We start from the raw sequence: 21,515 nt of genomic DNA, 5'->3' as shown, positions 1-21,515 counted from the left end.
CTGAAGTCTCCTCCCACTGAAGACAATGTCATTATGGCCGGGGTCCTGAGTTTGCTAAACGGATTTTTTCCTTGACTCATATTTCCGTCACATCGTATGTGTTTGATTTACCTACATTGATCTTATATTTAATCTTGGCCCATTTAGACACATTTACTGTCATTTTTTATTTGCTTAGTAACTCAATGCAGCTCAGAAAGGTAACAGGGATGGATAGAGCGTGACAAGTTGCAAATATATTCTGCACAGATCTCTTCTGCAGCTTGCTGTGTTTTGGTTTTGACAGTTTGGTTTATGGGATGGGTTGTTTATTCAAATGCTTGGTTTATATAAGAGGATTTAGCAGCAGCTGTAAGCGTACTACAGAGAAGCATTTGAAATGTTTCTTATTTTTACTCTATTGTTTGTGAGTCCTCCAGGAACTTCACAAAAACCCTTCGTACTCCTAGGACCAATATCAGAGGAGTGTGCTAGGCTGAAAATGGAGAGGACCCACACAAAATTCAGAAAATCAGCTGTGTTCATCACCAGGTCTTTGGTAGCCGTGGAGAGAACCAAGGGAAAAACTGCCTCTGCTGAAGTTTTGCTGTTGATGCCAGTGGGACAGTTTCTCAGCCCTACTTCCTTTCTACAGGCTTTGTGAACATCTTAAGATGCTGACACTGGTAACACAGAGATGGACCTCTTTCTTTAGGAAAGGAGGAGAGGCATCTTCCTGGTGATACTGGTCAAGCAGAGGGAGAGAAGAATTTCCCAAGAGGCAGGGTTGAAGTGGCATAGGGTAGGAGGGAGTACTCATTTATTAGTAAGCATTTTTGTAAAGCACAGCTGTGCTCAGGTGGTGTGCTGGTGCAGTGGTCCTCTGCAGAGGCAAGGGATGCCAGCTAACTTGTGTCCATGGGGGAACAGTGTGTTTTGGGTCAGGTATGTCTTGTGCTGACTGTATTTTGTGTTTTTCTTGGAAAGCCAGTGCTAAGGAGGAAATAGAACTACAAAAAAATTCCTACAGGCTGCAGGGGAGCTGCTTGGGTAGCTGGCCAAGGAAAGCATACTCATATAAACGTATCAACACAATGAAAATTAATCTTACGCTAGACCAGAGTTTGAGAAGAGTGAAAAACATCGGTACTCTGCAGTGTCATTTCATGTGTACTTGGCAGTTAATAGGGGTATGGGTTCTGCCAGGAGACCTGGCACCAGAGGAGAGAATCGAGACTTGGTGGGTCAGGTGTGGCATGGAGAAAAGATGGTTTTCCTCACTGGGCTCCCAGGGCGTGAGGGGCCTGCTTGTGTACTGGCCTGGGGGGTTTCTGGAAGATGCCAGCTGGGTCTGGTGGAGGTCTGCTCCTCCAGTGTGGTACCCACCTGGCAGATTCATGATGGGGACAGCTGGGGACATCTCTCTCTCCCTCCTGGCTAGCTCCAGAACAGGGCTCCCCATGCATGCACACACATGGATACGAACTGCATTTATATGCAGTGCACTCAACTTACCTCACCATAGGCTCAAGGTATTTTCCTCTTGTAGACTGTGAGCCTTTTCTCCAAATGCTGATGACGGCAATTGGAGACAGGCTGTGCCATTTCTCCCCACTGCTGGTACCATCAGCAATCCATTTTCTGTCTTTTAGTAAGTGGAGGCAAGGTGATTTCTATGTAAGTGGTCACCCAGTTTGGAACAGGCATGTGGCCAAGCACTGAGGCAAGGGTTGATCTATATCTGAATATATCCTAAATTATCATCAGGGTTGCAGTTAGGCAGCCGAGGTGAGATCCATGCCTTTGCAGAAACTGAGCTGGTATCTGTGCACTGCTATTTACTGCACTGTGTTTAGGACTTAATTTTCAAACAGGTTTTGTCCAGGCAGGGTTAAATTTCAGTGTTTGGAAAGCAGCTAAATGGACTGAGGTTTAATTCATCAGTAGATGCTGTGTGTTTTGTACAATTTCAGCAACACAACCTGTCAACCCTGTTGAGTTGGCCACTTACACTGTCCTTAGAGCTGCTTTATTTAGCTTGAACGCTGCAAATTGATAATGTAGTCTACAAAATTTGGTACAGTCTTTTAAATATTAAAAATTTCAGTGGAAGCTTGTGCTGAAAGGAAAATGTAAAATTAGTTGAGCAAAAAAAGCTCAAGGACTTTGATGTCTGAATCAATTGATTCTGAGCAGCAATTCAGCTGAGGCTCTGTCCACTATGCTGACTTCAACCTTCGTCCATCTTTTATTTCTTTTCTTTCAGAGAAATACTGTAAATCTTGTTTGTGAGCATGAAATTTCTGTCTTATCATAACAGCAGTATAGCATAGAGAGGGAAAGCAGTTGAAGAAGCAGTAAGAGAACTAGAAAGTAAGCCAGATTTAGTTGAAGAGGGTGCATTTTGTTTTCTTGGATTGGGTTAATTAATTTAAAACCTTTTTGGCTTTGAGCAAGAGAGTTCAGCTGTTGTGAGATGTACAAAAATTGAAGTGGTGTGAGAAAGGTTTGGTTTATTTGATGATTGTTTGTCTTCATGTTTTAGAAACAGCAGCATTGGCTGTTAGAAACACTGCAGCAGTCATCCTAGCACAGTGATAAATGGCCTTTTCCCAGGTGACTCTTAATTCCATGTCTTCTTATCCAGAAAATGCGCTATTTTCCAAATAAAAATGTATTAACTTGGTCTTTTCGGACAGAGCACTAATGAATGACACAGTGGCACTTCGGTCCCTTCCATGACATGCGCCCCACTCTACAGGCAACTCTGTCTCCATGTGGCTGTAAGCGTGGACCTTGTCTCATCCTGGCCCTGCAGCTCACTTCCAACATCTGTTTTGTCTTTTTTTTCACAGTTGTGCAGCACATCAAGCGCCACAATATTGTTCTTAAAAGAGAGCTGGGAGAAGGAGCCTTTGGGAAAGTCTTTCTGGCGGAATGCTATAACCTCTGTCCTGAGCAGGACAAGATCTTGGTGGCAGTGAAGGTAAAAGAATCTAGGGTTTCCATTATTAATCGATGCTTGGACCTAATGCTATTTTATTTGTAAATGATCACATTTGCCTATTCTGTAGCCCAGTGCAACTACTCTGATATATGTGGAAGAGTCATAAGGCTAATGGAGTGTTAAGAGAACGTGATATTTGATCTTGATGTGGATTATAAAATGGGAGCTGAATTTCACAAGGAAAGGAGGGGAAACAGACTGTGTCACAAAGGGGCAAAATCTCTTATGATCTATCTAAAATATAATTAGTGAAAAATAATGTCTAGGTCATTAAAAATACATGTGATATGTGTCAAAAAATAAGCTATTACTAGCTAAGTGAATAGTGTTTTTGTATAATTGCTCGTCAAAGAAGGCCTTTTGTTTTCAGGATTGTGCCATTCTTTTAGTCAGCCAATGAAATTATCGGTGGGTAGTTGTAATTAATATAGCTGCCAGGAGTATTATAACAAACTTGTGGCTAATATTGTCATGTGCTGTTAAACACTGGCTGCATGGAAATCCAGAAGTCGCGATATCTGATACCTGGAAGAATCATAGCCTTTGGAGTTTCACATACACTGCACAGTTCTCTACATTTCGAGGTGGGGGGGTGGGAAGAGGGCAATTGTTTGGATCTCTTTAAGGGTACAGAATACATGATACACTGGGAATCTACTAAGGAGTAAGAAGATTTCCAGCTTGATCTCACATCCTGGACACCAAACCTACTTCACTGTACTAATCCCTTTTATCCCCCAGAATGGAAGGGCTAAGGTTGCTTGTTGACCTCAGCTATGGTTGTATGCTAGAAGACAGTCATGAGTGAAAGTACATGCTGAGTTGGCAAAGTCTACCTGGCAACAATCTCTTATCTTCATCTGTAGTGTTCTGCCAAAAGCTGAAAAAGGTGTTCAGAATCTGAAACATCTAATTAAATGCAGGAAGAACACACATTTAGAATTTGGGATGTGCCTAGGGATCAGAAAATAGTTTTACCTGACCAGTCACAATTAGGGAACCATGTGTACATAATGGATCAAACTATACAGTAAAGCAAAATTGACTAGAACATAGTTTTGAATTTGTAAACAAGAAATAGAATTCTGGCTCTGGCAGTGGGAGAACATGAAAGGAGGATGGACTTGTAGAATGCTTTCTTGCTTCGTTCTTGGGGCTTTGGGGATTTGCAAGATTACAAGCTTTTTGATACCTGGGCATTGTTCAGTCACATTGACTAGTGAGAAAAAGAAATAGCCCTAAACAGATACGTAATAGACAGGAGAAAGCAAAAGATAGATGACAAAACTACATCTGAATGAATTTTCTATTGTATTTTGGTGAAGCTAAAGTGGAAACTGCCTTTCCTCTATCACTTCAGGGGCCTGCTTGATAGCAAAATAAAATTCTTTTCATTCATTTACTCTTTTTGAAAGTCCTGACCAGATGGAGGCTAGCACTTCTGCTGTTAACGCTCACTCTCTGCTGCTCTTTTGCTGTGTAAGTCGCAAGGAAGGGCAATCTCCATGGATTTAGATGACAAATCTATTTATCAGTTTTCTGGACCAGTTGTCTTTTTTTTTTTTTTTAAACAAATCCATTCTTTGTAGATTCCTTAGTAAGGATCTTGCAGACAACTGTGGGAAGAATTACCTCTAGGGACAGGTTATGCCCATTTTATGTTTCTCACACTGGCTTTTGAAGATGTGGCTCTGGCTGCTGTCAAAGAGTGATTTTTTTTTTTGTGAACTGTGCTGTTGGATTGATCCCCGTATAACTGAGGGGTTGACTGCCTGGTGCTTCTCTCTTTCACCATGGTACCGGAAGTAGATCACAGGTATCTTCCAGTCACAGTGGACGTCAAAGGTGGGACCTCCTTCTTGTACAGAGCGCTAGCCACAGTACCTTGTCCAGTGGACCTGACCACTGGGCACAGGGTTTGGCAGTGAAAATGTGTGATTTTTTTTTTCCCCCCCAACACCTTGATGCCAACAGTGGAGGGGAGCTCCTCTTGGCACACAGCAAAGGGCTTTAGGAGAGTTTCACCCCCATGGGAAAAAACCACAACACACCTGTCTCCATGAAACAGATCCAGTAAACCCAGTGGGAATATACACCTGGTGAGGAGTAAGGCACCAGGAGTAAGGTGCCAGGGGGGATTTTGGCAGCAAGGAGACACGATTTCACCAGCACAGGGTGGATCGTGATGGATGGTGCTCCCCGCAGGCTGCCTGTGCCTGATGGTTGCTGGGCAACTGCGGAGTTCATGCCTGTCCCCGAGCATCACTCTGATTCTAAAAGCATCCTTCTCCTTTTCAGCAGGCGGGTATCCAAAATGCTGACATTGCTGCAGCAAATTATTCAGGAGCTAAGAGGCCAAGAATAATCTGGGAAGATGTCTAATCAGGCTTAGCATAAACAACCCAAAGTACTTGAGTTTTTGCTCCTTGGAAGAGGAGAAAGACAATCTGTTTAAATCTGTTTTGACCATCAGTTTCTAAGAGAAGCGCTGAGTGTTTGGAAATTTTTCCGTGGGTCAAACCCCTGTGAATAAAGAACTTAACCATAGGTTAAGCTGCTTACACAGGCATCATACTAGCCTTCCCCTCAGGTGAGCTTGCACATCACATGGGTGCACCATTTGCTGTAGGCACTTCTAGTGAACAGAGTATGGAGTAAGGAAAAGCTATAGTCTCCTTGTGGGCCATTTTGCCAAGCCACAGGGGTTGTTTAGGTCTAGATTGGTACTGTCTCCTAATAGGGTCAGATTCCCAAGGCAGACTCTTGCACTAGTTTAACCTGGCCAGAGGTGGAGATGAGGATTATGGTCAGGGCACAGGTTAGCAGCTACCTCTGGCTCCCCTGGGAGGCTGGAGCAGGATTCTCCCTGTGCTGCTGCAAGGTTGTACTGGGCTAGCAGATTGCTGTACGTGCAAGGTGAAAACATTTCCACTGCACCTGCAGAGAAAAACCAAGGGTTTCCAACTCTTCCCATCTTCAGTTCAGAGAAGGGTACGAATGACTCCATAAATTCTTGAGGAAATACACCATGAAGCTCTTGCATGGTGATGGGGAGCAGTAATAAGAACTTCACAGGGGAAGGCTGAAACAGTGTGAAGGGCAACTGTCATGAGAATTATCATGCCATTCTCAAGTCATACTGATGGTGCTAAGAACCACATTGCCTCTTGCTCTGACTCACCTGTGAATGCAGCTCTGTCACATCGAAGTGGACTAAGGAGCTGGCAGTTTGCTCTGACTACAGAGCACGGTTCTGCAGAGACCAGATGGTGTGTGGATACCTGGGCAAGGACTCTGTGGAGGAGAATAATTATGGGGTGGCAGTCTGACTGTCACAAGGATGAACTCAGCAGATGTGGAGCTCCTGTAACAGCAAGGGAAGACTCCCTCTGTTGTCCAAGGGAGCGTGTCCCTCCTTAACTGCTGGCCTGAGTGGATGTAGAGTATATGTGGTTCTATCTCAGTTTCCACTTGGGAAGAGCTCCTGTCGACTGGTGAGAATGCTTTGTATGCAAAGCTTTGGCATACTCGTCAGTAATGATAGTAATAATGAATATGTCTTTTTCTCTGTCTGTGCTGTTATGGTTTTATTTTGGTTTTGTTTTTTCTCTTGCACTGAGAAGAAGCTAAATGCATTAGTCAATGTCATTTCTATGTAAATTCTAAGTACTAATTAATTTTTTCAGTTTCCAGTCTCCTCCTTGCCTGACTGCATCAGCTATCTCTCATGCATTGTATCTTTTCTGTGCACTGCATGAAATAATGAAAAGGGGGTTTTGCAATGGTGGGTGCCAGAAATTCAAGTCGCCCTTTGGTAGTAGAAACACTGCCTGAGTTTTACCTGGGTTTTAGACCTCCCTGCATTTTGCTGTTTGACAGAAAATGTGTAATTGCCATGGCAACTGCTCTGTCATATGATAATTCTGCTGTTTCTGAGAGATAAAAAGCATCTTCTGAAATTTACAATATGCCATCCACACAGGGCAGAGCTGTCAGCGGTTTTACTGTCTTTCCAGGGAACGCGCCTGCTGGAAGAGTATCAGCCTGTGCTTCTCCCTGTCAATTTTGGCCACGTTGCTATTATTTAAAAATGTTTTTTTATATGAACAGCTTTTCTAATTCTGTTGTTGAGAAGAATTATGGTCCAATTATTTCATACATGAAACCACCAAAGGAACTCAAGTGACAACAGAATTGTTCCCAGTGCTTTCATTATATAGCGTAGATTGGACTGTGGGTTGGTGCCTGCATCATGTTAAAGCATCATCCCAGAGGCTGGAAGCATTGGAAGACGTTTCAATTTCAGTCCTCACCCGATTCAGCTGTGATTGTGTGGGGGCCATAGCGGGGAGCCAATTTGATATCTACCTTAGGTGGCATAGCTGTGTATGCTAATATAACACAGCTTGTGAAGCTTTGATCATGCACTATCCTTGTTGTGTTGTCATTGGTAAAACTTGTGGAAGAAGGGGTCTGGGCCTGAAGACACATGAGATTTGTGAGGATGTCCCTCAGGGAAGGGACGTCTGTGTCATGAGTGATTTCTGTTGCCCCTAGGATCCACAGAGCCTGAAATCCATAGGGAAAAGCCCCTTTACTTGGTAGATGGCTATCCAGCATGCACTGCTCCTTGTCCCTCCATCTCAACCTTATTAAGGCAGCTGTTCATTTCTCAAGACCTGTTGTTGCAGTTTCACAAGTAAAGCGAGTGTTTACTTCAACAGTCATCCTTTAGTCCTTTGTTCACATGTGCATACCTATTAAACTACAAAAGGAGACAGAATTGTCTCTGTTAAAGAAAAAGCTTGAACAAATGGTGACTACTGCAGCTAAAAACTGTGTTTATTGGCAGAATGATTGCACAGTATCAACTTTTTCTCTGTCTCTTCTGATGAGCGTGGTTAGTCCCATGCTCTGTATATAAATTCAGGGTAAAAAATGATGACCAGGGATAAACATTTTTAATTAAAACAATGCCACTACCTTTGTGTCTCGTCTTCCTTTCCAGTAAGTCTGGGTGTAGTTAAAATCCAGAGGTACAGAGCTGAGAAGCTGAGACATCAGAATAATTTGTGAACATTCAAATATTGTTTGAATTAGTATAGTGCAACCACTATAGCTTTTGAAGATAATTATTCCTTATTTAACTGGTGCCAGAATTCATGCCTTTTGTTATCTTTTTAAAACTTTGGTTGGCTTTTTTTTTTTTTTTTTTTTTTTGTGCATAGAACTGTTTCTTTGCTTAAGAAGTATAGTTCTCAAGAAATTTGAAACTGTCTATGTGTGGCAGTTAAATTAGCATTATTTCATTACACGACCTTTAAGCGTTCTGTTTCATGCAGTGCTGATATGTTTCCTTCAATAGGCAAGAATTTAGAGGTATATAAATTAAAGGGGGGTGAGAAAAATTGACATTCCAGAATTCTGATCTGCATCTAGTTCCTCTCTGCCTATTGGTTTAGGATTGATCATCCAGATACTTACAAATATGCTTAACCTGAGGCATGTGAGTAGATTTACTGAATTTCAAGGCAGTTTCTGGATGAAGTCTCAGGTTGTGAGTTCTGGTCCAGGGGCATAGCCTTATATAAATCTATCTAATGTATAGCACACTATAGGGACCAACATCAGCAACCACATTAGTAATATATAAAGAATGCATCTGTGTTCCCACTAAGTGTATTATGCAAGCAGAGTTTTGTTTTAGAGAACTTACAACAAAGGTAAATACCAACAGGATACTGGGGGTTGTCCGAGTTAAACACTAAAGGATATGAACCAGCTGTGTACAAGTATATTTTTCAGATAAGATCAGTTTATTTGTTCTGTGTTTGGAAACCACTTGGCACATGATTGCCAAGATCATGAGTATTCCCTTATCCTCTTACAAGAAAAGTCATTGTTTTGGATGACGTGGCAGTAGAATGAAAATTGTACTGCTATTATTTAATGCCACTTAAACGTCGCATCTGCATTTCTAAAAGAACTATTAAGAAAGTACTTCCTCCATCTTTTTTGCACTAGAATGTGTTTATCTTACCCTTGCAGTGCCATCCCACATGTTCACTACCTTCTGTGAACTTCCTCCCGTCCCTACCTTTCCATCTTTTGTTGCAGACACTGAAGGATGCCAGTGACAACGCCCGCAAGGACTTCCACCGTGAGGCAGAGCTGCTGACGAACCTGCAGCACGAGCACATCGTCAAGTTCTATGGCGTCTGTGTTGAGGGTGACCCACTCATCATGGTCTTTGAGTATATGAAGCACGGAGATCTGAACAAATTCCTCAGGTAAATCCACAAGCACGTATTGTGCTGCTGAGCCAGAAGTGGGCAGAGAAGGTAGACGTTCCTGGTACTCAATATCGAATTAACTGCTACCAGTGGAAAATGCTAACACCTAGGAGTGCAGATCTGTGCAAGTCTTGTCTTCTGTACTGGGATGTGGGGCTCATTTTTTCTTTGCCTGTTTAGAAGCACCATTAAGTCAAGCCTTATGCTTTGCACCAAAGGAACAGGAAGCAAAGAAATATTATTTCAAATATATTTCAGTGTCTTCTTAAATGTTTGCTTATAAATCTTACAGTAGGAGTAATTTTCCTGCAGGCTTTCTGGTAGCACTTGGGAAGATCCCACTCAACACCTATTGCTATCTGTATGTGTCTAAGAGCTTTTGAAGTCTAACCCCCTTTCTCTTCCCTCCTCTCAGTGTTTTGGAAAGACTGTTATTAATCTGAAGCAAGAAAACTGTGAGCCATGGAAACTTAAGTGCAATTGAAAATACTACTTCTTTAGATCCAGATTAGGGCTTTATTTCTTAAACCTGTTTGGTAATGTGCATCAGAAATTGAAACTGGGCAGTAAAGCCGTCATAAATAAATGGATGATGCCTAAGGTTCACAACAACAGGTAACCCATGAACCAGGAAGTTATGAACAGTGGCATTGCGTATGTGCCATTTCCACTGGCCTGCAATCGTTGACATAAAAATAAGCACTTAAGAGACAGCTTTCACTCCTATGTAAAAAACCCATTTGAATAAGGGACTGTTCTTTCAAGGTTGTCTGTGTAATTTTTCTCACAGTGTTGTGGTTTGAGGCTTGGAATGGGGGCGTGACCTTCCAACAACTGGGAGGACCCCGGGTGGGGGTGAAACCATTGTATTCCCTCCCCTTCCCACACACACTCTGATAAGAGGCAGGGAGTGGTTTCTTGTTTCACTCCTGCCTTGGAGCTTGGAGAGGAAAGTTCTCCTTTCACTCCGTGGGACCCTGGAACCATTTCTGAGGGTTTTGTATATTTTATCTTTTGTATTATTCCCCTGATCTTTATATATATTATTTTCCTTACTTCCCTTTTTCGTTTTCTGTTCCTTGTTGAACAATATACTTCATTTTTTTTTTAAAGTGTATCTCTCTCGCTCGCGAGGGGGTGGGGGAGAGGCGAGTACATAGTTCTGTTCCGTGTGGGTCCTGCCCTGAACCCCTTTTTACACGGAACCAGGACACACAGGATATCACGAAGGCATTCAATGTACTGAGAGGTCTCCTGCCAACGATAACCAGGTGTATCACCATTTTGGAAAGATTCCTGTTACAAAGCTGTAAAATAATCCGAACTCATGTCCTTTTAAATTACTTCAGATTTTCTATCTGACTGAAATGGCTAGTTACTGCTAGTGTCACCATTTACTCATTTTTGACAGCCCATGTAAAATGAATTTGCTGTCTTCCTAATCTCCACTGAACAAATAGCCATGCCATAAAAGCAAATGACATCAACTAGCCCCCTCCCTTTGTGGCAGGGCTGCCACATTTGGCACACGGACCGGGGCCTGAACTGGGAATGCAGAACAAACACTACTGCTTTTCCCAGACTGATTGTCTCTCTTGCAGAGGATTTAAATATATCATCCGAGCCATGTCAGGGCATTTACATTTCCCTGCTTGGACCTCTGCCGTAGATCAGGAGAGAACTGCAGTTTCCTGAGATGCCATCTCAGTACTTTTTCAGGACACTAAATTTCCATCAGAAGAAGCGCGATTCACAGCTGATAAGAAAGAATTTACTATTTCATAAGAAATTTTTACTCTTTGATTATTTTTGAGTGTCCTTTCTTACCTTATAACTCTGATTTTGAATTATTGTACAGAAAGGTAGTTTAGCAGACAGCACATTTCCTACTTTAGGTCTTCTCTTTTTTTTTAAATTATTAATCAGCCCTTGTCTTTAGAACATAAAATGATTATGCTGGGACGAGCTGTTAAACCTAAGCTCCAATTTGTCATTCCTCTCACATTTGCTGCAGCTTGTGCTGCAGATCAGAGGTTAGCGGTAAGTGGGCTGTTAAGAGCCTGTATTTCTTACCCTGCAGCGCCACCAAAGGCTGCTGGGGAAAAATTAATCCCAAATTTAACCCGAATGTGCAGACGCCCTAGCTGTTTGTGGGCTGGCCGTTTCAGATCTAGGACTAAAGCCTCGAAGTCATGCCTGCCTTGTGCATATTCTGACTAGTGGGGGCTCATATGGATCCAAAAAAATCTCTGTCAATGTTCCTGGCTGTAGCAGACGCTGGGGGGGTGGGGAGGAGCACCTCATTTACAGTCAACAGCAAGGGGACAAGCAAGGTGGATGGAGTAAGAATAATGCAAAAGGTTCACTACAAACAGACTATGCCCTCAAGGAAGCTAGTGGAAAGTGAAGAGTCTTCTAATTTAGCGACTCAGAACTTCATGTATGAGAGCAGCCATTACAAAAGTCCATGCAGTGAAAAGGTACAGTGCTTTTTCTATAGGAATTTGCTTGCAAGTCTTGGTTGGAGAGTTCATATCTTCTCATTCTCCCTTCTCTCCGCCCCACCCCAGCCCAGCTGAAAGGCTCCTGTGTTACCCTGTGGCAGAGAGCCTCCTGCTTGGTACCAGATGCAGTCCCAGCAATGCTGCACACCCTCCTTCCTTTCTTTCTCACATCTGTCACTGTGCTCATTCCCTTGGGGCAATTTTAGTATCATATTTCTAATAGGTACTGTCAGATTTGATCTCACAGATTTGCATTAGTTTGCAACTCTTTTCCAAAATCTTGTGCCCTTCCTCTAGGCATGGATTAAGGCCTCACCTCTAGTGATTAGAAAGGTGATTCTCTCAAACTCCTTTTTGTAGGAAAAATGGACTTTTGAGAGAAAGTACCCATCAGTTCTACAGTATTTAAAAAAAGAAAAAAAAGCTGTGGTAAGAAGAGGAGAGGTGGTCTTTTAGGAAGAACAGTCTTCAGGAATGGAGTGAAAAAGGCTTCTGAAAATGCAGAATAGTGGAATGGATGGGAAGGGATATTCAGGATATTATAAAGTGTATCAGATGAGAAGGATTGCCAGACCTCATTAACCAGATAAGGATTATCTAGGAATGCTTACTATAAAGTGTTGTAAGAATATTTATGTCTGTATCACCAAGATACTAGGATGCTACACACATATACCAGAGCTCACGTAGTTAAGATGGGTGAAGCACATGTGCTCCCATACTTTGCTGAGCTTTCTGAATGCAAAATGTCTCTCCTGCTGGAGTGTATACAAGTTTCTCATTAGTCATTTGATTATTGCATATTAGAGGTTTGCTAGATCCTCAAAAGCTTGTATTTCTGAAGCTGTTTAGTTGCTCCAAATAGTTTATGTTTTGTGTCCTCTTCCTGTTGTCAAGGACTCCCATCTCAGGTAGGACTCACCTCTGGTGACAGAGTAGACAAAAATGGTTTCCTGCTGTGCCTTTGGATAGGAAATGAGAAGTGTAAGTCTAAAGTTACTAGCCCTTTTTCTCAGATGGCGTGTCAGAAGGAAGTTAGCTTTTTCTTCCTTAAATAAAGATGGAAGGGTCAATGGCCTGTGTCCCTGTGGAAGTCAAGGAATGCTGGTCATGGGAAGAGTGATGCTATGCATCCCACTTCATTGCCTTTCACTCTTACAGAGTGATAAGGTTTTCTCAGCTAACATTTTTTGTTGTCCTTTGTCCAGAAAGTTTACTAGAAGGGAACCAGTTAAAGGTGGTGGTTTTGGGCAGAAGGGTATTATTGTGAAAGCATGTGCCTCATTTCTGAGAGTTTGACCTTTTGTGGTATGCTGTTCGTACCACCTGTCTTTCACACAGGAAATGAAAGCAGTAAATGAAAAAAGCCAAGATGCAGATTTTCGTCTACTTAACAAACGAGTTTGTAGCCCTGTTTGTTACTAGATTTGAGCAAGTCACTTGTGTGGTTTTAGGCTCACTAAAGCCTTTCACCTCTCTGCCTTAGAAGAAGTCAATCACTTATTCAGCTTGTGTTTTGGTGCAGGGCACATGGACCGGATGCAGTACTGATGGCAGAAGGCAACCGTCCTGCTGAGCTGACCCAGTCCCAGATGCTCCACATTGCCCAGCAGATTGCAGCAGGCATGGTTTACCTGGCATCACAGCACTTTGTGCATCGGGATCTTGCTACCCGGAATTGCCTGGTTGGTGAGAACCTGCTGGTGAAGATTGGGGATTTTGGCATGTCTAGAGATGTGTACAGCACAGATTACTATAGGGTAAGTGAACTGCTGTAATTGGTAATAACCTACGACTTGTTTAGTCTTACCACATTGATGTGACTGATTCTGCATTTACACTCCACCATATGTCTCTCAGGTAATTCAGAGGCTGCGTACGGAGAACGTGGTTTTGTGTTAAAAAGTTTCGTTAAATTTGGAGAGACTTAATCCGAGTAAGCATGGCATGTCCTGTTGTTTATGTACGTTAGCTTTATACTCTAATAATGAATCACAGAAAGTTCTTTTTCTCTGGGTAGAAATTTGGTGTTTGCTTGGCTTCAGTGAAGAAGAAGGAGCAACAGATAAAAGGGAAGAGTGGGAAATCACATTTGTCCCTACACTTTGAAGTTATTAAAATATATTCTCACTTCTTGCTAGGACAAATGGAAATTGTAACTTTCGAGTACTGTGTAATGTTTCAATTTGCTGGAGGAGGTTTAAGTACTGGACAGCAGCACTGGAACAGTTATTTTAGTCAGGAAGAGACTAGGTGAGAGACAGCTGAAAGGCTGTCTTTAAGTTTTTCCTGCCTTAAGCCAGGTCTGTAGTCCTACTGCTTACAGCTGAAGAGTTGTTTTGTGGTGGGCAAGAGTAGCCCATTGCTACTCTTCATTCAGGCCTAGGCTGTTCTCCTTGAGCTTGGTTGCCATAAGGTAATCTCTGAAGTTTACAGAGGGCTTCTTGGATCACTAGGATAAACAGGACTGTGTACATTGATTAGCGTTGTTAATGTTGCCTTTGTAATATGCAGCAAGTCACTTAACTGACAGTATTTGCTGTTTGCTACCACATTTGTAATTTCATGATTGGAACTGAAACTATCAGATGATGTGGCTTACATATAAGCACTCAAGCAAAGCTTCTACCCAGTGAAGCACAATCTTAGAACAGGAGTCATGACCTGGAGAAAGCAGGGGTTCACCAAAGGAAACTCTGGTAACCTGGGTAGTCCTTGGCTACCTAGCAATGAACATAATTCATGGGGTATGCTGCGTAAGTCACTGCCTCTTACACAGAATTGCTCTTTTCTTTCCTTCTTCTCTCCCTCTTCATCCCTTTTTTTGAGGCCAGGGGAGAATCTCTGAGGTCCAGGGTGTAACAAAGGAGAAGAAAGGGGGAGTAGTGTGAAGATAGTACAATCATGGGTGTGAGAGAGGGAATGAATAAGGCGGGAAAGGTAAGTCTTAGGGAAGTATTAGTAAAAGACACAAGTATGAGGGAAGGGACATAGAGGTAGATGAGTGTTGGAGGGAAGATGTAAAGCAGCATTGTTTCCATCCAAGTTCGTGGTGTAAGCTTGCAGAATGGTGGATGGGCGTAAAATTTAAAGCTGGAGAGTCACTGGTTCTGCACGATAAGAAAAACAAGGACCATTTCCCTGGCCTCTCGTGTTCCATCTGGCTTCTAGCCAGTGCAGGGGAAGGGCAGAGCCACTGCCTACCATGCCACCGTATTTCACAGTGATAAAGGCTGGAAGTTACAGTTGAGCTTGTAAGGTTTTGGCCTGCCCTGCTTCGGCTGTTTGTGGGCTGGTCAGAAGTTGGTCATGAAACAGTCAAGGCTGTGATGACTTTCCAGACAGTTGCCTGGAGAATTATATCCATGGCAGGACTAAGTAATGAAACTGTCAGCAGTGACACCGGGTTGGCACTGACCTACCATATCTAATTGTTTATAGCAGGCTGTCTTTTTAACTGCTTAGGCTTCAGCACATACATAAAAGCAATCCTTCCACAACCTTGACAGCTTTATCTGATGCTTGTGGAAGGATTTACACATCTCCAAAAAGCTCTGCTAGAAATAGTTCAGCATTTGTCTTTATTAATATGCTAGAATTATTTTTTTGGGATCCTACCACCATGTCAGGGTGTTACATTTGCCCAAGATGATTATTTATAGTTTGCTTTTGTAAGATATGGATGATCCGCAGACGTTGTTCACTGTTAGATTGCTAATGACATTCTGCATTGAATCAGCTCAGTTGTTAAAGAGATGCTTCAGGGAGGAGGGAGAGAGAAATAACCCTTGGGCTGGGAATACATGTGATGCGTGGCCCCGATTACACAAGCTTTCCTTTTTCTCCTCCTTTTTTACTTTCATCAGACAGGAATCTTGTGGGTAAGGGGAGCCCTGGTGTGCATGCCGGCATTCAGTGTAACAGCAGCAGTTTTCAATACTCAGACCAGATGAGCCCGAGGACATGAAGAGACTGCAGTGGCTTTTCTTACAGAGCACTGCTGTCCACTCCAGGCCAAACTAAAACTCTTCAGTAGTTTGGCCTTCATGCCAACAGGTTTTACAGGGACTCTCTGCTGCACTGCAGGCCTGGTAGCACAATGGATCATTTTACAGAGTTATTTACTTGCAAAGCTTAGGTCTCAGGCTCATTAAGGACTTTTCTTTGTTTTGTTGGTGTCTGGTATTTGTTGTTTGGACTCTAAGCCCCCACAGGTCAGGATTTCCCATCTTTTGCTTTGACACTCAAGTAGTGTGACTCAGCACCAGCTTTCAGTGGCTTCAAGAGCTGACACTCTAGCATGGGAACAACATTGCTGATATTTATTCTTGCACTCAGCAAGATCATTTCAGACCCTTTGTAGTCTTCAAGTTCAGGTTTGCAAGTAGTTGCTCAATACTTGGTCTTAAAATACTTTCCTGCATTTCTTTATCATAAGCAAAAAGCTTAATAAAAAAGAAGGAAGTTTGTCTTATCCCAGTACTTGGAAAAACTTAACAGGGATATTCTTTAAATATGCAGCCTGGTAAGCCAGCTACAGGCTTGAGCCAAGACTTTGGATGAAACTGTGATCTCACCAGAGTAAGCAAGAACTTTGCCATTAACTTCATTTGGAGCAGAATTTCACCCTTCCACATTTTCATGTTGTCCAGTGCAGGACAGAGACTCTGTTTCTGATTTAGATTTATGGAGCTCAGTTGTGTAATCCCTGTTTAGCTATTGTATAATTTGTCTTTGTGCAACAGCACAAGGAACAGTGGAGCAAATAAGGACTCCTTTCCTCTGCTTGTACAAACCCCGCAAGCAACTGTCAAAAGACTGGGGCTATTAGTGAGGTTTTCATCTTTCTTTAGGGCCAATTCACCCCATAGGTACAGAGGGGTTCATAAGTCACTAATTAGTTTCCTCCACTTCTGACACAGATGGGGCAGAAGAACCCAAGAGGATGTATTTCAGTATAAAGTCCAGTGACCCTGTTTCTCTTTAAAATATTCTGCATATCTTCTACCATGTTTTGCTATTTGAAGAGAGCATAGCATGTAGTTTAGAAGCAGCAGCACAGGTTACTGACCCCAAGCCTTCCACTCTTGCAGGAAGGTGCAGAGTAGCTGTTAAGGGTAGGATGAGCTGCAAGAGCCTTGGACCTCCCCAAGCCAAATGGAAAATGCCAACACTCGTTAACACTTTAAGCCCTGAGAGATCTTAGGAAGTCAGTCACACCCAACACAACAGGAGGTGACAGCAATCCCTGTCAGTCTGTCTGGGTGAGAGTTACCACCTGAGCTGGCAAACTGTGTAACACTGTGAGCTGCACAGGCCAGCTGCAGTAGGCTATGGCATCGCTGGGCTGCTGCCACACAGAGCACATCTGGCCCTGTTGCCTGCCCTCAGTGCCTCAGAGCAGTGTGAGAAACAAAGCTGACCCAGAGCCAGATCATACAGCAAGAGGGGAAACAAAAATGCACGTGACCAACACAAGTCCCGGAGAAAGGCTTTAGCTGAGTAAATTAATACAGAGCAGCCTACAAAGTACTGGGAGGCTTCTTCTCAGATGTCTCTCAGGTATACCACCAAGTTGGACAGCGGCAGTTGTGTGGCTCTGAAGCTTGAATTTCTAACTCCTGGGTCACTCCTATCCTGTCACACAGTCCCTTCCATCAAAGTGGGTCTTGCAGGTAGGTAGGATCCTGCTACCAGAACGTTCCCCAGAAGGCTGCTCTACAAGCTGCACTGTCATAACAGCTGCAAATTTTCTCTTTTATCAGCAACCTGAATTATTGCATAACCAATGTATACCAAATTGATCACATTATTCTGCCTTCCTAGCCTTTATGTCTCAATTGTATTTATAAAATGTGCTCCTGTCCCCTCCCAGATTGTTTAGGAGGGTTAAAGAAAGCACACTGTCAGGAGAAAATGTTTTTCATCTTTCTTGTCCTCATAGCAGCCTTCTCCCATGACTGTCAGTGTGAGAAACAGCCATTTCAGTGTCTCTTTCTAGTACAGACATCACTAGGCCTGGGAGCAGTATTTTCCAAATGAGATTTTGCCTGTTCTTTAATCACAGGTACTTCCCAGCCTCTAATGAAAACGTGCTGCATGGTGCATCCTAGACTCGCCTAGCCTGTGTCATAGGCACAGTCACTGTATTGTCAAGCAGTGCCCTGGGCCATTCTCATCTTCCAGTATTTCCCGACGAAGAACAACCCCTTTTTAAAAAGTTCTTGGTTTCAATCCCTCAGTGAATGGCTTTGCAGTTCATACTGGCACATTTTGTACCTCTAGAGGTTAAGAAAGACTGTTGTCTCTTTTTATTTTTAGCTTCTTTAGGGTCCGCTTTTTAAAAAAATTAAAATCCATGTCTTGTCTAATTTGATGGTGATTAAAGAACTAAAGAAAGAGGATCATGGAACCAATAAGTAAACAGCTGAGGGACTGAGAAAGTAAGGAATTTTCCTAGATTTTAGTGGCTTTGTTTCTTCATGTTTTGTATCTTGATCACTTCTATTTAATGTTTAAGTGAGTATTTTGGGAAAGGATGCCTTTTTAAAACATCAAGTTCCCATGCTATTTCAGTTAAGGCGTGAGAAGTTATTACACTTCTTAGCCTCCCATGAAGACTTCCAGAAAAGCTAAGGATTACACAGTTCACTATTCCAGGCCAATTTTTAAAATACCCGACTTTCAGACCTTATTTCTGCTTGAAAAGGTCAAAAACCCTTTTGAGAAAGTGTGATGACACTTGGGAGTATCATAATCCTTAGCAAACAGTCTTGATTCTGATCTCCACTGTTGCTTAGCAGAAGCCAGAGTAGCAGTTTGAAGACAGTGAAATAAGGTTAGTATTAGAGTAGTGAAATCGCAAAGAGAATCTTGCCCACTAGGCATTGTCCTTCTTTTATGTCTGAGGCTAATATTGTAAAGTGCTGCATTTCTGGCAACTGCATAGTACAGTTTTTGGTGACTCTATTATGAAACACTTGCTAAAAGATAGTGCTAGTAAAATAATCACCAGAGAGCTATCTTGCTTTAGCTATTTCCAGTACCAAATGCCTATTTGCAAAGAGAATTAATGCATGACAGCAAGGGGCTAAAAAAAGAAAAGCCTGGTTTATTATTTGGGCTGTAACTAGCCAGGCAAGCACCACCACAGCAATGTTTACAGTGAGGAACAAGTGTCTGTCTATTCTGAAAGGGCAATAGCAGCAAACACCTGCAGGTCTCAGCTGTCACTACAGAGATGAGTACCTGTGTGTGGGTGTTTGGAGGAGGCTGCACTAAAGAAAACAAGAAAGAGTTACTAAGAAGTCAAGCAGCTTGTCAAGGCATCCTCGTAGGTGTGTGTATTGAATTGTCACAGTTTGAAGGCTTTTTATTAGCTGCTATTTTTGCGTCCGCTGCTCAAAAGGAAATTATCTGCTTCCCTACATGGACTTCTCAGCTCTCCTCCTCCGTCAGAGGCTTGTTGCATCATATGTAGTGCTGGGGAGGACAGAGGGTTCCAGCAGCCCTGGAGGACGTGCACAGATGATTTCATGCAACTGGAAACAATACAGGAAATAATGGGCCAGCTGGAGGGATGTAAATCTGAACTAGCTGCCTTGAAATCAGTGCAGTAACTTGTAACTTATAGTAGCATACTCACAAGCAGAATGAGGCCTAATAGTTTTTTGGGGCTTTTAGGAGCTTCCTAAAGGTCACCACAATGTCAGCACTTAGAAACTTGTGTGCACTAGGACATAGTGGCATCCTGATGCTCAAGGATTAGCAGCATGGCTTGATGGGTATTACTGCTTGCCCATGCCAAGGCATATACTCTGCTCTCTGCAGGAAGCATGGTCTTTACCCAGCTCTTATTTACACATCCCTGACTGCTCATGCTTTCTCTGGAACTGCAGTTTTCTAACCTGCTCAGTTATACACAGAACAGCCAAAATCAGCATTGTCTCAAGTAGGTATATTGTTTTTTACCATGGCTATAGAGGTAGTCCCTTCCCAAGTTAAGTTTTCTCATCATCTTCACACCATTGTGTCAGTCATTGGACTTACTGACAGTTCTGTTTCCATCTGTTTTCACTGACACAGATCCTAACAGGGGAGTCCAAGAAAGTTTTCCATATTAGTGCTAGGAGAAGGAATATCAGATGTCCAGCATGTGTACTGTGCTGCATTTAACAGTGAAACTCCATCTTGCAGGGTTAATGACAAGATGGTAATACAGAAAATGAGATTTTTAACCGAAAAGTTGTGACATACTTTGTTTTGCCAGATTTAAGCTCTCACATGAGTGTGCAAGTGGGAAGCCAGCTCCTGGAGCACATTCTCCTTCAGCCTGTGAGATCAAAGAGTGTAGAGAGGGCAGAAACAGAAAAACATACTAACTAAGTTGAAAAATTGAGCTGATTAAAAGACAAACTAAAGCAGAGTGACTTTGCTTCTGTGATCAGTTACTTCACTAGCCATTGCATTTGGGAGTCTAATTATTCCCTTGTAAATCCACGCCTACTGGATTTACACCAGCATGATTCTCATGCACGATGTCAAGAAGTAGGTTCATCTTGAGGAAGTAATTTCATCCGGGGAGCAGCACCTAGAAGCATATGCCAGGAAATACAGAAATCCTGTTGGACAACACTGTAGCTAAAATCTCTGAATGCACGTCAGTCAAAAACTTAATCAAAGTGTTTGGCCTCTGCTTCTGTTAAAAGCTTTGAGAATTTACTGTTTATTACTCTCAGTTGGGTTATAAAGCAGATATTACAGTTTTCAAATGGATGGAAATTTTGGGTTTCCCACCCCATTTTTAAAGCACTTTAAAGGTGTGGTTTTCAACAGGGTTACTGCTGGTGTATGCGGTTGGTAAAAGCTTTAGGATCCATATACATGACTATAGAATGGCAGGAAGTTTACAGAGTCAGCATCACTGGTAGCTGACACAAGCTTTTCTGTTGAGGGGTTCTTAGCACAGATGTTCATTAACTTAAAAAGTCCTTTTAAAATTATATATACAAAACTGAATCATTCTCAAAAATAACCACACATATGGATATAAATTGCAGGAAAGCAATGATTCACACATTGAAATTAGCTTTATGAACTGCAATTTGGAGAGCTTTGCAGAACTCTGATCAAAATCAGTTCATTCCATTAAATAGCAGCACAGCCCTACAAAGCCATTTTTGCAGGTGCTGAAATTATTTGACCATTGTTTAGATGTTTAGCACAAAAGAGGGCCGTGTCCTCAATCCCAACGGTGTTCGCAGTTTGCTGGATTGTAGCTGGAATATTGTATCTGGAATATTGATGGAGTTGGAATATTCCATTGACTTTAGCAGACCAAATGCTACATCCGGCACTTTAGAAAGTGAAAAGTTTACAGACAACATTTTCTAGAGACCAGGCATAGAACAGCAAGAGAAACGATTAAGTGATTTCTGTAGTTTTTCTTCCTGGGCCAAGACTTTGTGCAGACCATTATCAAAGGTTAGGGCTGAGCTGGCCACTAGGCAAAGAACAGGTGCTTTCTACTAACCCCTCTCCCTTCCCAAAGGGGAAAAGAAAGGAAATAAGGAAGAGAGATATGTACATTGGAAAAGAAAACTAAACAGCTTTACTGATACAAAACCAGTATCGAACCCAAGCCCCCTGATGGCAATTACATCACCATCACCACTGATGCTACGGGCAGGCACTGGGGAATTCCCAGACTGGGCTCAGCAGCAGACAGGAGCC

General features: G+C 42.5%; 1 protein-coding gene across 1 annotated transcript in view; it reads left to right on the top strand.

Moving 5' to 3' along the window:
* LOC103777054 (BDNF/NT-3 growth factors receptor) overlaps window positions 1-21,515 on the top strand; it is an 82,034-nt gene that overhangs the window by 29,542 nt on the left and 30,977 nt on the right. Inside the window, exons 2-4 of the mRNA XM_008944592.1 lie at window positions 2,835-2,965; window positions 9,104-9,276; window positions 13,309-13,543. Coding sequence (XP_008942840.1) covers window positions 2,835-2,965; window positions 9,104-9,276; window positions 13,309-13,543 — 539 coding nt within the window. The remainder of the gene's footprint in view (window positions 1-2,834; window positions 2,966-9,103; window positions 9,277-13,308; window positions 13,544-21,515) is intronic.

Source organism: Merops nubicus, unplaced genomic scaffold (genome assembly GCF_000691845.1).
Source record: "Merops nubicus isolate BGI_N331 unplaced genomic scaffold, ASM69184v1 scaffold4767, whole genome shotgun sequence".
NCBI classification, from domain to species: Eukaryota; Metazoa; Chordata; class Aves; order Coraciiformes; family Meropidae; genus Merops; species Merops nubicus.
Note: the sequence above shows the minus strand (reverse complement) of the source record. Positions and strands in the feature narration are given on the sequence as shown.